This window comes from Notolepis coatsorum, assembly GCF_963971535.1.
Source record: "Notolepis coatsorum genome assembly, chromosome: 2".
Lineage (NCBI taxonomy): Eukaryota > Metazoa > Chordata > Actinopteri > Aulopiformes > Paralepididae > Notolepis > Notolepis coatsorum.
In genome coordinates, this window is record NC_140166.1 from 20654930 (window position 1) to 20667187 (window position 12258).

The 12258-nt window shown below is 41.7% G+C and overlaps 1 protein-coding gene across 1 annotated transcript in view; it reads right to left on the reverse strand.

Moving 5' to 3' along the window:
• Positions 1-2026: 2026 nt before the first annotated feature.
• fhip2b (FHF complex subunit HOOK interacting protein 2B) overlaps positions 2027-12258 on the reverse strand; it is a 48439-nt gene continuing 38207 nt past the window's right edge. The window contains exons 17-18 of the mRNA XM_084307925.1: positions 10656-10756; positions 2027-3946 (exon numbers count right to left, since the gene is read on the reverse strand). Of these exons, the coding sequence (XP_084164051.1) occupies positions 3844-3946; positions 10656-10756 (204 nt within the window). The 3' untranslated portion in view covers positions 2027-3843. The remainder of the gene's footprint in view (positions 3947-10655; positions 10757-12258) is intronic.

Consider the following 12258-nt stretch of genomic DNA (forward strand, 5'->3'; position numbering starts at 1 on the left):
CTGCATATCATGAAGTTACTGTGCAATTACTGCAAACAAACCACATTGTCTTCTGCATATCTGATAAAGTTTGTTTTTTTTCCAGTGAAGTTTGTCCCTGTTGCCCTTCTGTACTGTTCTCAGGTCAGTCAAACTCCTCTTTAACATTTATACCAGGTGTGTTTTTCTAAATAAAAGCATGCTTTCTCCTTCAACCAAAGTTAAAACAGGAAACATTTTCTTATTCAAAAGGCAAATCAACAATTATTTTACAATGAATGCTCATCAAAATCCCAAGTTTGATACTCAATTAATCTATGAGATATTCCCACTATAAAACTGTGGGGGGAAACAAAGTGCGCCCCCTGTCTATTATAATGTGGTACTGCAGGTGTGGAATGGATCTCCACTGATCTCACAGTACACAGCCAATCAGATCAGTGATCAGTGACAGGACCTCTATAGATAAAATTAACTCTCCTTTTCAAACTAGGGAGCTATGGGAGAGAAAATTACAAAAAAATCGAAATCGAACTTCAGTTCGATACTAGTCTTTGGCAGCCCACCTACACTTTAATCGCCGAAAACGCTGGAACTCGTCTTTCCCCGCCATGCTCATTCTGCCGAAGACGCCGTAACTCGTCTTTGATATCAATATTTCAAAAATCTGTGATCAAAATCATATTTCTCCTCCGGGGACCTGAGATATACTGCTGATCTCCTCTCAACTCTCTAACGGTTCAAGAGCGCCATCTGGTGGCCGATCGGCAGATCGCCCAAACAGCAAACCGGAAACAGGAAACTGGTGCTCATCCAAATTCGGTCCGACCACTCGCTATAGCTCCCGGGACTCCATCTTGACACACTGGATAATCGATCGCTCACCCTAACTCAATAAACAACATGATTTGGACGTATATACTATTATACAACCTGGAAATGGATCCGGTATTTCTCCATCCCATAATAGAAAAAATTCTGTTCCACGCTCATCCCCCAACGGCGCGAGGAAGCCACGGTGAGTTTCAGCGTTATTTTCTAACGTGTTCCATATAAACTGCTCTGATGATCATATGACCCACACTAGGTGAATGATATAAAACGTTGCCCACGGAATTATAAACGACCCCCCGCCCATCCGGTCAACATCAGATGATACGTAGTAACTTCTAGAAGTACCTCCAGTTGAAATTTTTTATCTGGCACCGATCGCTACCAAACTGTATTTGATCATCAATATAATGCATTTGGGGCTATAAATCAAGTTCTGAAGAAAGCTGCAGAAAACGATAAAAACATACTTGTACTTTAGACCATATTTTAGTATGAATATGTGAATGAAAAAGTATAACGTTGCTACACCCTGAACAATAGATATAGGACATTGAATGGGCCATAATAATGTCAATTTAGCAATACAATTTAAAAAGTTATAGCCCTGCAAAGAAGGGGAACTTCTCCATAGACAAATAGAGATGGCGAGGGATGGTAAATTATGAATTTAACCATGGCGATCAAAGTGTTAACCCTAACATGTCCCAAAACCGTTGGTATGTTTTCTTTACGTAAAGCGTTGAGAAGACTACAAAGACGTACAGAGCATGTGTCTTTAGAACATCTTCAAATGTCCCCAAACCGTAGGACAGAACTGGACAATAAGCTACAGGTGAAGGTTGTAGACTGAGGTGGAGATGGAGACTCACTTCCATAAGAGATAACAACAGCTCAGTGTCTTCAGTCTTATGAGGACACAACTAGCCCCTCCCCGACGACTAGCTCCTCCCACACATGATTAAAAAACAAACGAGAAAACTCTGTTTAAAATGTTTTTTTTAAAGATAATCCCACGATTGGCAGGTGTATCAATGTATGGCTGAATGCTCCAGTATTACTGATAACTAATATCGCAACAAATGTTGCCTGCAATATACTCTATATAAATATATATAAATATATAATAAGTACAGCTCTACAGCTTAGATCAGGGGTTCCCAAAGAGGGGTCGCAAGCCGCCGTGGGGGGGGGGGGGGGGGGGGGGGATCGCCAGATGATAAAAAAATATATATATATTTGATGTCATCACAAACACTGGCATTTAAAGGGTACAAATAAAACAATTCCTGCACCAGAATGCAGGAAATGAAGTCTTTGTAACACAAAATTTCCTGGTGGGGGACCCCCGCTTAAAAAGTGGCCTGACTGGGGCTATATTTCGCACTATATTTCCTGGCCTGAATGATTTCCCCAGTCTGGCCCTGGTTAAAAGCCTCCAATGCTTATTCGTGTGTGTGCGTTTGAACGTTTGCATGTTTCAACCATACATTTCCATAAAAAAATAAAAATAATAATAATAATAATAATAATAATAATAATAATAATAATAATAATAATAATAATAATAATAATAATAATAATAATAATAATAATAATAATTTACATTTTTTTATACCTCCTATAATAGTGGGGGTCACGGCTCTCTGACACTGTTATTTCGGGGGTCGCAGCCTAAAAACTTTGGAAACCCCTGGCTTAGATGACCACATATTACCATAGGAGTTTAGATGACCACATAGTACCATAGGAGTTTAGACCACATGACCTACACTAGCTGAAGACAGGTACCATTAGAAGACACACTAGCTGAAGACTGGTACCATTAGAGAAGACACACCAGCTGTAGTCTAGTCAAGTGTATCTAGTATCATTAGAAGGTAAACAAGCAGACAGCCTGTATCAGTGTATCATAGTCCCTCTGCTCTGCCTGTGGTGTCTAAGGTGTTGGTCTACTAGCTATACGCCCTGACAAGGGCGTAACTCTGTTGTCAGTGGTGGGGGGGGACACATTTGGGGGCGTGGTCAGTGGCGGAGGGGTGCTACGTATAGTTGTATGGTCGCGGGGGTAGGGGGGTGAAGGGGGGGGTCCCCCCCTTTTCGTAGATTTTTTTTTTAAATCAGTTGTGCAAGTCAATTTTGGTGAGTTGTTTCTATATAATTCACTTATGACAAGTCATAATGCCGCGCGAGTCTCGGAATGTGCATACTACGTTGTGTGTATGTGAGAGAGAGAGAGAGAGAGAGAGAGAGAGAGAGAGAGAGAGAGAGAGAGAGAGAGAGAGAGAGAGAGAGAGAGAGAGAGAGAGAGAGAGAGAGAGAGAGCGCTATTTATCACAGTTTCACACCAAACTGGGGAGGGGTGTTACAGTATGTAGCCTATTTGAGCAAACCTGAATACTGGGCTGTTGTTGATATGCAAAGACAGCTGTGGTACTTAGCGCCGGGTGCTCACCTGGCTACTTGACTTTGCATGACAATGGCTCAGAGATGGCCAAGCAGCCGTTTTCCTATCACGTCGCGTCACCGTTTATTATCGTGCAGGGGACACTAACTGCATTCTGAAAACATGCCGGGGACATGTCCCCGGTGTCCCCCCCCATAGTTACGCCTGTGCGCCCTGACCAGCTGTGTCCAGGTGTTTCTCCAGGATAGAGCTTAAAAAAAAGTAACCTGTCTTAGCATGTGGTGGCCGTGTTCTTCAGTGTCTGGCATCACAGCCCAGCCAGCCACCTCCAGGTCTGTCAATGTTCACTCAGCTGAGTCCTCCCTGGTGAAGGCATGGGTGGAGCTACTGAAGGCATGGGTGGAGCTATTGAAGGCATGGGTGGAGCTACTGAAGACATGGGTGGAGCTATTGAAGGCATGGGTGGAGCTACTGAATACATGGGTGGAGCTATTGAAGGCACAGGTGGAGCTACTGAAGACATGGGTGGAGCTACTGAATACATGGGTGGAGCTACGGAATACATGGGTGGAGCCACTGAAGACATGGGTGGAGCCACTGAAGACGTGGGTAGAGGTGTAGGTTCATCAGTTGTCTTCCAGGGGCAACTTAACGAAGGCGATGGCAGCCAGCTCTTTACAGAACTCCTCCAGGACTATGACTCCTCTCAGCAGGGTAACATGGTCCGTCCTATAGGGTCACAACATCACATGATCAGTCCTACAGGGTCTCAGTAAGGTCACATAATCAGTCCTACAGGGTCATGACATCACATGATCAGTCCTACAGGGTCATGACATCACATTTGCTTATTGACAACATCTTGTTCAATTGTCTGGAGTTCGAAATTACCTCAGGTTTACTGATGACTGACATCTCTGATCACCTTCCTGTCTTCCGGATTATTCATACCAATGGAAATTCAAATGGCCTACTAAATGTAATAACTCTGTCAACAACCAGGCTACATATTGCAAATTTACCAGAAAGAATATGGAGTCTTTCAAACATGCAATCAGTGCTGTATCATGGGATGAGGTTTTAAAGTTACAAGATGCTAATGAAGCCTACCAGTAATTTTTTGTTATTTTCAACTCTGCTTTAGATAGTTGCTTTCCCTTGACTACCACAAAAAACAAGAAATCCCCTAAAGGACAACCTTGAATTACTGAAGAGCAAAAAAAACTAAATGTATAGGAAAGCTACAATTAACCCCACCAATATAAATGTGGTAACATATAAGAACTACAAAAACAAATTCATTCACTCTGTAAGGAAAGCTAAAAAAAATTACTAAGCAGACAAATTTACTCACGCGTCTAATGACATTAAGTAGTCTACTTGGAAACTCATCAACCATATGCTAAATCGGAATAAATCCCCACCTGCTGAGATGATAAGGAAGGATGGAACTCTTCTCTGCAGCCCGAAAGAAATTGCTGATGGTTTCAATGATTTCTTTGTAAATGTTGGCTCTTCATTGGCATCTTGTATAGCAGACTCTAACTTGAGCCCTTGTAGTCGGATCAAAGGTCAATTCTCCTCACTCCCAAGTTTTGATCCTCCTAGTACTAAGGAAGTGTACGAGATAATCATGATCTTAAAGAACTCCGCTCAAGGTCATGATCGGATCAAAAGCAGTCTCTTCAAAGAAACTATTGATTATATCATCCATCCTCTAACTCATATTCTATCATTATCCCTTCAATCCGGTATCATCCCTCACAACCTCAAAATCGCCAAAGTCATACCAATTTATAAATCTGGAGACCCAAAGGACTTTGGCAATTACCGTCCTATATCTATTTTGCCCTGCTTTTTTTTCAAAAGTCTTAGAGAAACTGGTATACTCAAGAATCTCTAACCATCTAACTACAAACAACATCCTGTATAACCATCAGTATGGTTTCCATAAAAAATACTCCACAGAACATGCATTGCTACAGCTCGTCAATAACATCTCCTCAGCACTTGATGACAAAAAAATTGCTATTGGTGTCTTTCTAGATCTGAGCAAAGCTTTCGATACTGTCAACCACAACATTCTCATCTCTAAACTCAATAGATATGGTGTTCAGGATATTGCCCCCAAGTGGTTTACTAACTACTTAGAGCAGTTTGTGTCATCCAATGGATGCTCATCTGTCAAATCAAGGATCCTCTTCGGGGTTCCACAGGGTTCCATTCTGGGCCGTTTATTATTTTTAATTTACATTAATGATTTGGCTATGTCCTGTAATACTCTACTTCCATTATTATTCGCGGATGACACCAATCTCTTAGCTACTCATCATGACTTCAAGTCCCTGATTGTATGCGTGAATGAGGAACTTGAAATAGTCTCTAACGGGGGCGCCCCAGTGGCGAACCACATAGCGCGTTCAGCCGCGACACGGCCGACCCGGGTTCGACTCCCGAACCCGTCGTTATTTGCCGAATGTCTTCCCCCCACTCTGTATCCTATTCCTCCTCTGTCTCTCTCTACTGGACTGCCCAGTAGCAATAAAGTGATAAAAACGCAAAAAAATTTAATCTTAAAAAAAAAAGAAATGGTCTCTAACTGGTTTCAATGCAACAAGCTTACTCTAAATGTCAAAAAAATTTACTTCATTGTCTTCTGCAACAAAAATAAGTACTACCCTAAAGAAGAATCTAAAATATAAATTAATGAAAATGAAATTCTGCAAGTGCCTTTCACAACATTTTTAGGAGTTACTATAGACTATAGAAGGGTTAAATTGGCATAATCACATTGACAATGTCTGCAAAAAGTCAATGATGATGCTTGGAATTTTGAGAATGGTCTGCCCCATGATACATCCCTCTGCAGGGCTGTACAGTGCGACGAGCTCGTCGCAAATTGCCCCTTTAATTGGCCGTTGCGATTGGTAAATAATATTTGGGGGCGGGCTTGCGAGTAGGGATTTCAAGCCTTGCATTCGCATTTCACTCCTAAATTATCCAAGCCGTGTGATGACGCCACTCACGCGAGCTGAGCACTCAGGTATGAGAGTGGGGAAAATCGATTGAGCACTCTGATAGACTGGCTGACTGTCTGATTTAGCTATGCCTATGAAGAAAAGTAAAGTTAGTATTGCTTCATATTTTCGACGCGTTCCACCTCCTAGTGAGCCGTCGAATGAAAATGTGACCGTCGAGAACATTGAGCCAGCAGTGGCAGTAGCCACCACCGCAGACCTGCCTTTGTACTAGGGTTGGATGCAGTTCCCTGTTGGTCAGTCTGTGTCTGTTATTCCATCTTCTTCTGCTCTGTTTAACGTTATACACTTCAAATAGTGCAGCATGTTTGAGAGTGCTCCCTTGACTGAGAGGATGGCTAGAGGATGGCTGGAACCACGAGAACTTTTATTAAACATTCTGATATTTCCGCGGGTCTCGTGCAGTGGTCTCGTGCCACTGTCAACTAAAGCGAGCACTCGGAAGACACGCACCGTTTGACAGTGATATGCGCACTGACAGTCGGCGCAGTTGACATTTTCCAAGTGGGGGAAAATAAATCCTCTTCGTCCCGACTGTGTCCCGGCCCCGTGGAGGATTTTTCTTCATCCCAAATACATATTTTATTTCCCCCGGGACGACGGGACGGTGTTAGTCTCAAGCCCTGTCGTCGTATACCATTATCGATCCCCAGGTACTGGTTCAAATGTGAACGGTACCCAACCCTAACTGTTCAAAACGAAACGTCCCATTAAACTAAATAGTTCAGATAGCTCCTGATATCAATGTCTTATAACACTGAGTCGATGCGTATTCGAGCTGAGGGCACGCTGAATATAGTCAATAGGGTCCAGCTGCAGCGCCGGAGAATCCTGGCCGTAGCTGGAGGCTACAGTATAGGGTCCAGCTGCAGCTCCGGAGAATCCTGGCCGTAGCTGGAGGCTACTCGAGTACACACAGACAGTGGAGCTGGTTGCATATAGCGAGCATTTTGACTTGTTGCGTGGTGGCGATGTCTCGCAGATAATACAACTACAAGTATGATTATATAATATATATATTTTATTAAAAAAAAATTATATAAAATGATTTTTTTATTTTTTTTTAAATCAAAAACAATCGATATAAATAATGGTAAAATTGTTATTAAAAAATGTGCCCTTAAAAAAAATTGTTTGCCCCTAAATTTCTCATTTAGGGGCAAGTGTGCCCCTAGTGAAAAAGCTTAGCGTACAGCCCTGCTCTGCCCATCTAACCTTGTATTATAGCTTTTTATTTCCTTACCTTAACTACTAGGGGTGGAACGATACGCATTCGAACCGTGTACCGTACGGTACGACCCCCACGGTTCGGGGCGTCTGTGTATCGTACGGTTCAGATGACGCGCAAATAACTTAACCGCTTTTCCACTGCATGTTGATGTGAACTCCTCCTAACGTTACCGGAGCTGAAGGTCCGTGACACTAAAATGTCCGTGGGGACCCGCCAACCCATAGATAGTTCCAACTCACCGAATTACGTAATCAACCACAGTTGCACTCAATATTTAAATAATGTTAGTCTAAATAAATGTAGACAGATAATGTACGTATTTTAAAAATAGAATGAACAGAGCAGTGTTGTTTTGAAACAGTACAGTGTGTGTGTGTGTTAGTTTGATGTACGGTATGCTGCAATTTATATTGATGGCCTTCTAATTTGTTTATTTATTTATTTTAAATAACAGTGAGACTTTTACGGTACGACCCCCACGGTTCGGGGCGTCTGTGTATCATACGGTTCAGATGACGCGCAAAAAAAAATAAAAAATTGGCACAGAGCCGGGAGAGGTGAGCACTGGCTGCAGCAGCAGCAGCACTGCAGCCAGGTGCTAGTCAGTTTGTGTAAAAATGGCAAGCACAATATAAATCAATCTTCATTACGACTTTAAAAACATAGCCATTAACATTACATAGGCCTACAGACATCTTGCCATAACGTTAGCAGTTTGTACAACACAACGCATGTTGAACTATGGTAGCCCAACGCAGCCCGCTAGCTAATACAGTCAATGCAATGTTATCGTAGCTACTAGCTAGCAGGAGAAAATGGGAGTCTGAGTGGCGGGGTGTTTAAAGACAATGATAGGCGTTTATTCAACATCCAAGAAGGCTAACATACAACTGTGTTTTACTAACTCCAACCGGGACTATTGCCGCTTTTCCACTGCATGTTGATGTGAACTCCTCCTAACGTTACCGGAGCTGAAGGTCCGTGACACTAAAATGTCCGTGGGGACCCGCCAACCCATAGATAGTTCCAACTCACCGAATTACGTAATCAACCACAGTTGCACTCAATATTTAAATAATGTTAGTCTAAATAAATGTAGACAGATAATGTACGTATTTTAAAAATAGAATGAACAGAGCAGTGTTGTTTTGAAATAGTACAGTGTGTGTGTGTTAGTTTGATGTACGGTATGCTGCAATTTATATTGATGGCCTTCTACCGTACTTTTCGCACTATAAGCCGCACCCGACTATAAGCCGCAGCAGCTAAATTGAATGATGTGTACATATATAAGCCGCACTGGACTATAAGCCGCATGTGTTTTAATGTTTAATTACCATATGTAAGGAGTGGAGCCTGCGGCTTAATTTGACTCAACGCGGGAAACCTCACCCGGCCCGGACACGGAAAGGATTGACAGATTGATTGCTCTTTCTCGATTCTGTGGGTGGTGGTGCAATCTTATATTGAGCTTTAAGTTCCCACCTCTACAGAGAATGACTCACACCTCTACAGAGAATGACTCCCATTGGGACACAATACTGTCGGACAAATAACAAGAATTAACTCATTTACAAGTTGTATTAAGCAAATAAGGGAACAGATAAATAACATTTCAATGCAGTAAAAAAAGCAATATTTCGATTTTCGGGTTTTGTCCACATAATAAGCCGCACCGTTATATAAGCCCCAGGGTCGAAAAATGGGGAAAAAAGCCGCGGCTTATAGTCCGAAAAGTACGGTCATTTGTTTATTTATTTATTTTATATAACAGTGAGACTTTTCCCTTTGATAAGAAATCCAGCCATATTCCTTTCATTGTATTTCAAATACTGCACTTTAATTTCAAGCAGAAAATAATCTTTCCATTAAGAACTGACAATCAGGGAATTTAAACATGGTTGACATTGTTTTTTTGTGTTTATATTAAAGAAAGGAAAGTCTAGTGCTGGCTGAGCATATTGTTTGTTTGCACTAAGTTAATACTTTGACAAATGTAGCCTATATTTTTCAGTCAGTTCGGTCTTTGTGTGCCAAACATTATTTAAGGCTGTAAACACTGTAACAATAAAAAAAAAAATTAATAAATGATAAGCATGTTTAGATTTTTGAGTGTTATTTTTTTTTAAAACAACGTATATCGAACCGAACCGAAAACAGTGACCCCAAAACCGTGATACGAACCGAACCGTCCATTTTGTGAACCGTTCCACCCCTATTAACTACTATAATATAGTCTGGGCTGCAACATATCCATCATATCTCAACAAATTAGTCATAATCCAGAAGAGGTTCCTCAGGATGATTTCCCACTCTACCAGATATGAACCATCTACACCTCTGTTCCGCAAATATTCACTACTATCAATTGACAAACTTAATACACTTCAAACATGCTCATTCATATTCAAGTTCATTAACAATAGGCAAGATCTTCCTGATACCTTCCATAGTTTCTTCATCTTTTCATCAGAATTGCACTCATATCCAACAAACCATAGCAATAAACTCCACTTACCTTTCTGTCTGACAACTAGCCATCAATTCAACATTAGCTTTAGAGGTCCTAAACTCTGGAACACTCTAAATTCATCATTGAGGTCAACAACCTCCTTATCCATATTCAAAAAACAATTAAAATCGAATTTAATTTCATCATAAATCACTGTCACATTAAGTTACTCCTGTGTCATCAGTGTCACATCTACTGTTATGACTGCTTGTTTCCTTTTCCTCATTATATACCGTTAATATGTTATTCTCCTCTTTCTTTGCCCTCTTGTACTAAAAAAAAAAGAAAGAAAAAAAATTGTTCTTGTTACTGACTCGTGTCAATTTTCCATGTTTTCGCTATAGTGTCTGCCTTATGTCTCTGATCCTGTTTTGTAGTTTATTTTGTAGACCATGTTTACATATAATTCGTTCATATTGTTTATGGACAATGAGATGGGAGTGGAACTTTGTACAAGCCCTTTGGGCTTCGTTCCCTCCTAGCACTGTTTTTTTTTTAAATAATGTGCTAAATAAATAAAATAAACTAAACATGATCAGTCCTACAAGGTCTCAGTAAGGTCACATATTCAGTCCTACAGGATCACAACACCACATAATGAGACAGGTCTTATAAGACAGAGAGACCGTTTTTATAGGACAGTGAGACAGGTATTACCCAGGGTCGTCCTCTAGACCCATCAGATGTCTCCTGACTCTGACCAGTCGGTCTGTCACATCAGGAATGACCTGGATCCTCTGCATCAGCTGACCTATGACCTGGAAACACCCACACACAAACACACACAGAATAAAACAGGCTGTTCTGAGGGACTTGATGTGAACATTAAAGGTAGAAGAACTTTCCATCAACGCAAACCTGGTTCTGGTTCTGGGCTGGTGCCGGTTTGCAGTTTAACTTGCTAACCTTTTACCGGTTTGCTTTTTCACAGGCTAGAACCACGTCATTACATCACTTATAGGTCTGTATACATCTTCTTCGTGTTTCACTTGGACATTGTAATAATAACAATTCATTACATTTTATATAGCGCTTTTCTCAGACTCAAAGCACTTTACAACGTAGGGTGGAAATGTCCTCCTTCACCACCACTGGTAGCACCCAACCTTGGGCTACGCAGGCTCAATGGCTGCCATACACTGGCACCAGGCACACATCACACTACACAACGGCTGAACGGCTCAGGAGACAGGGATTGATATCAGCCAATTAAGGGGAAAGGATGATTAGGTGGCCTTGATGTCAGAGACCTGATTGGGAATTTGGCCAGGAATGTCGGGGAACCCATTACTCTTTAACAACGAGATTCAGTCAGGACCTCGGTTTAGCATCTCATCCGAAGGACGGCACTCGCAGCTGTACGGTGTCCCTATCACCGTAACAGGGGCATTGTTACTGACAAGTCCAGAGGACAGAGTGCCCCCTGCTGGACAACAACACCACTTTTCGACAGCAGCCTTGACCCCGGTGATCTTCCGATCATGAGTCTGGAGCTCTACTCATGTAGCCACGCTGCCGGACGATTGTAAATACTTCACCTATAAGCACAACCCTGCTTAGCTACACAATGTTGTTGTAACTAAGATATTTCCTGGAAAAAATTATCTTGTGCATAGATCACTAGACTATCAGCTTATAATACAAATGTCATGCATGCATTTCCTGCTTGATAAGAAGATGACAGAGGTGAAATGGACACAGCACAATATCGATTACAAACACTTCACCTGCTTAGCTACGCAATCTTGTTGTAACAGATTTGCTGGAATAAATACTAGATTGTGCATAGATCACACGATTTATCAACTTTGCATTTCACATGCACATTTCCTGGTCGATAAGGAGATGACAAGAGGTGAAATGTGAAATAGCAAACGTTAAATACTTAAAGGGGCCCTATTGTGAAAATGGCCTTTTCCTGTGTGCTGCATTGATTTTACAGAATGAGGGGTTGTCCCAACACTGAGACATGTTCAATATGTGCATTGTGCCTTTTGTGCAGTTCAGCTGTGACAAGAAACAAGCCTCTTCTAACGAGCCGTTCAGAATGGACCTGTCTCAAACCCTGCCCTCTTTTCTTGATCCTCCAATCACAACTGTCGCTTACCTCGGACAAACTTGGTTTGTCCGAGGTAAGCGACAGTTGTGATTGGAGGATCAAGAAAAGAGGGCAGGGTTTGAGACAGGTCCATTGCAGCCACACTCACTGTAGATAGTAAGACCTTGTACGTGTGTGCGAAGAGATATTGGAAAAACACGT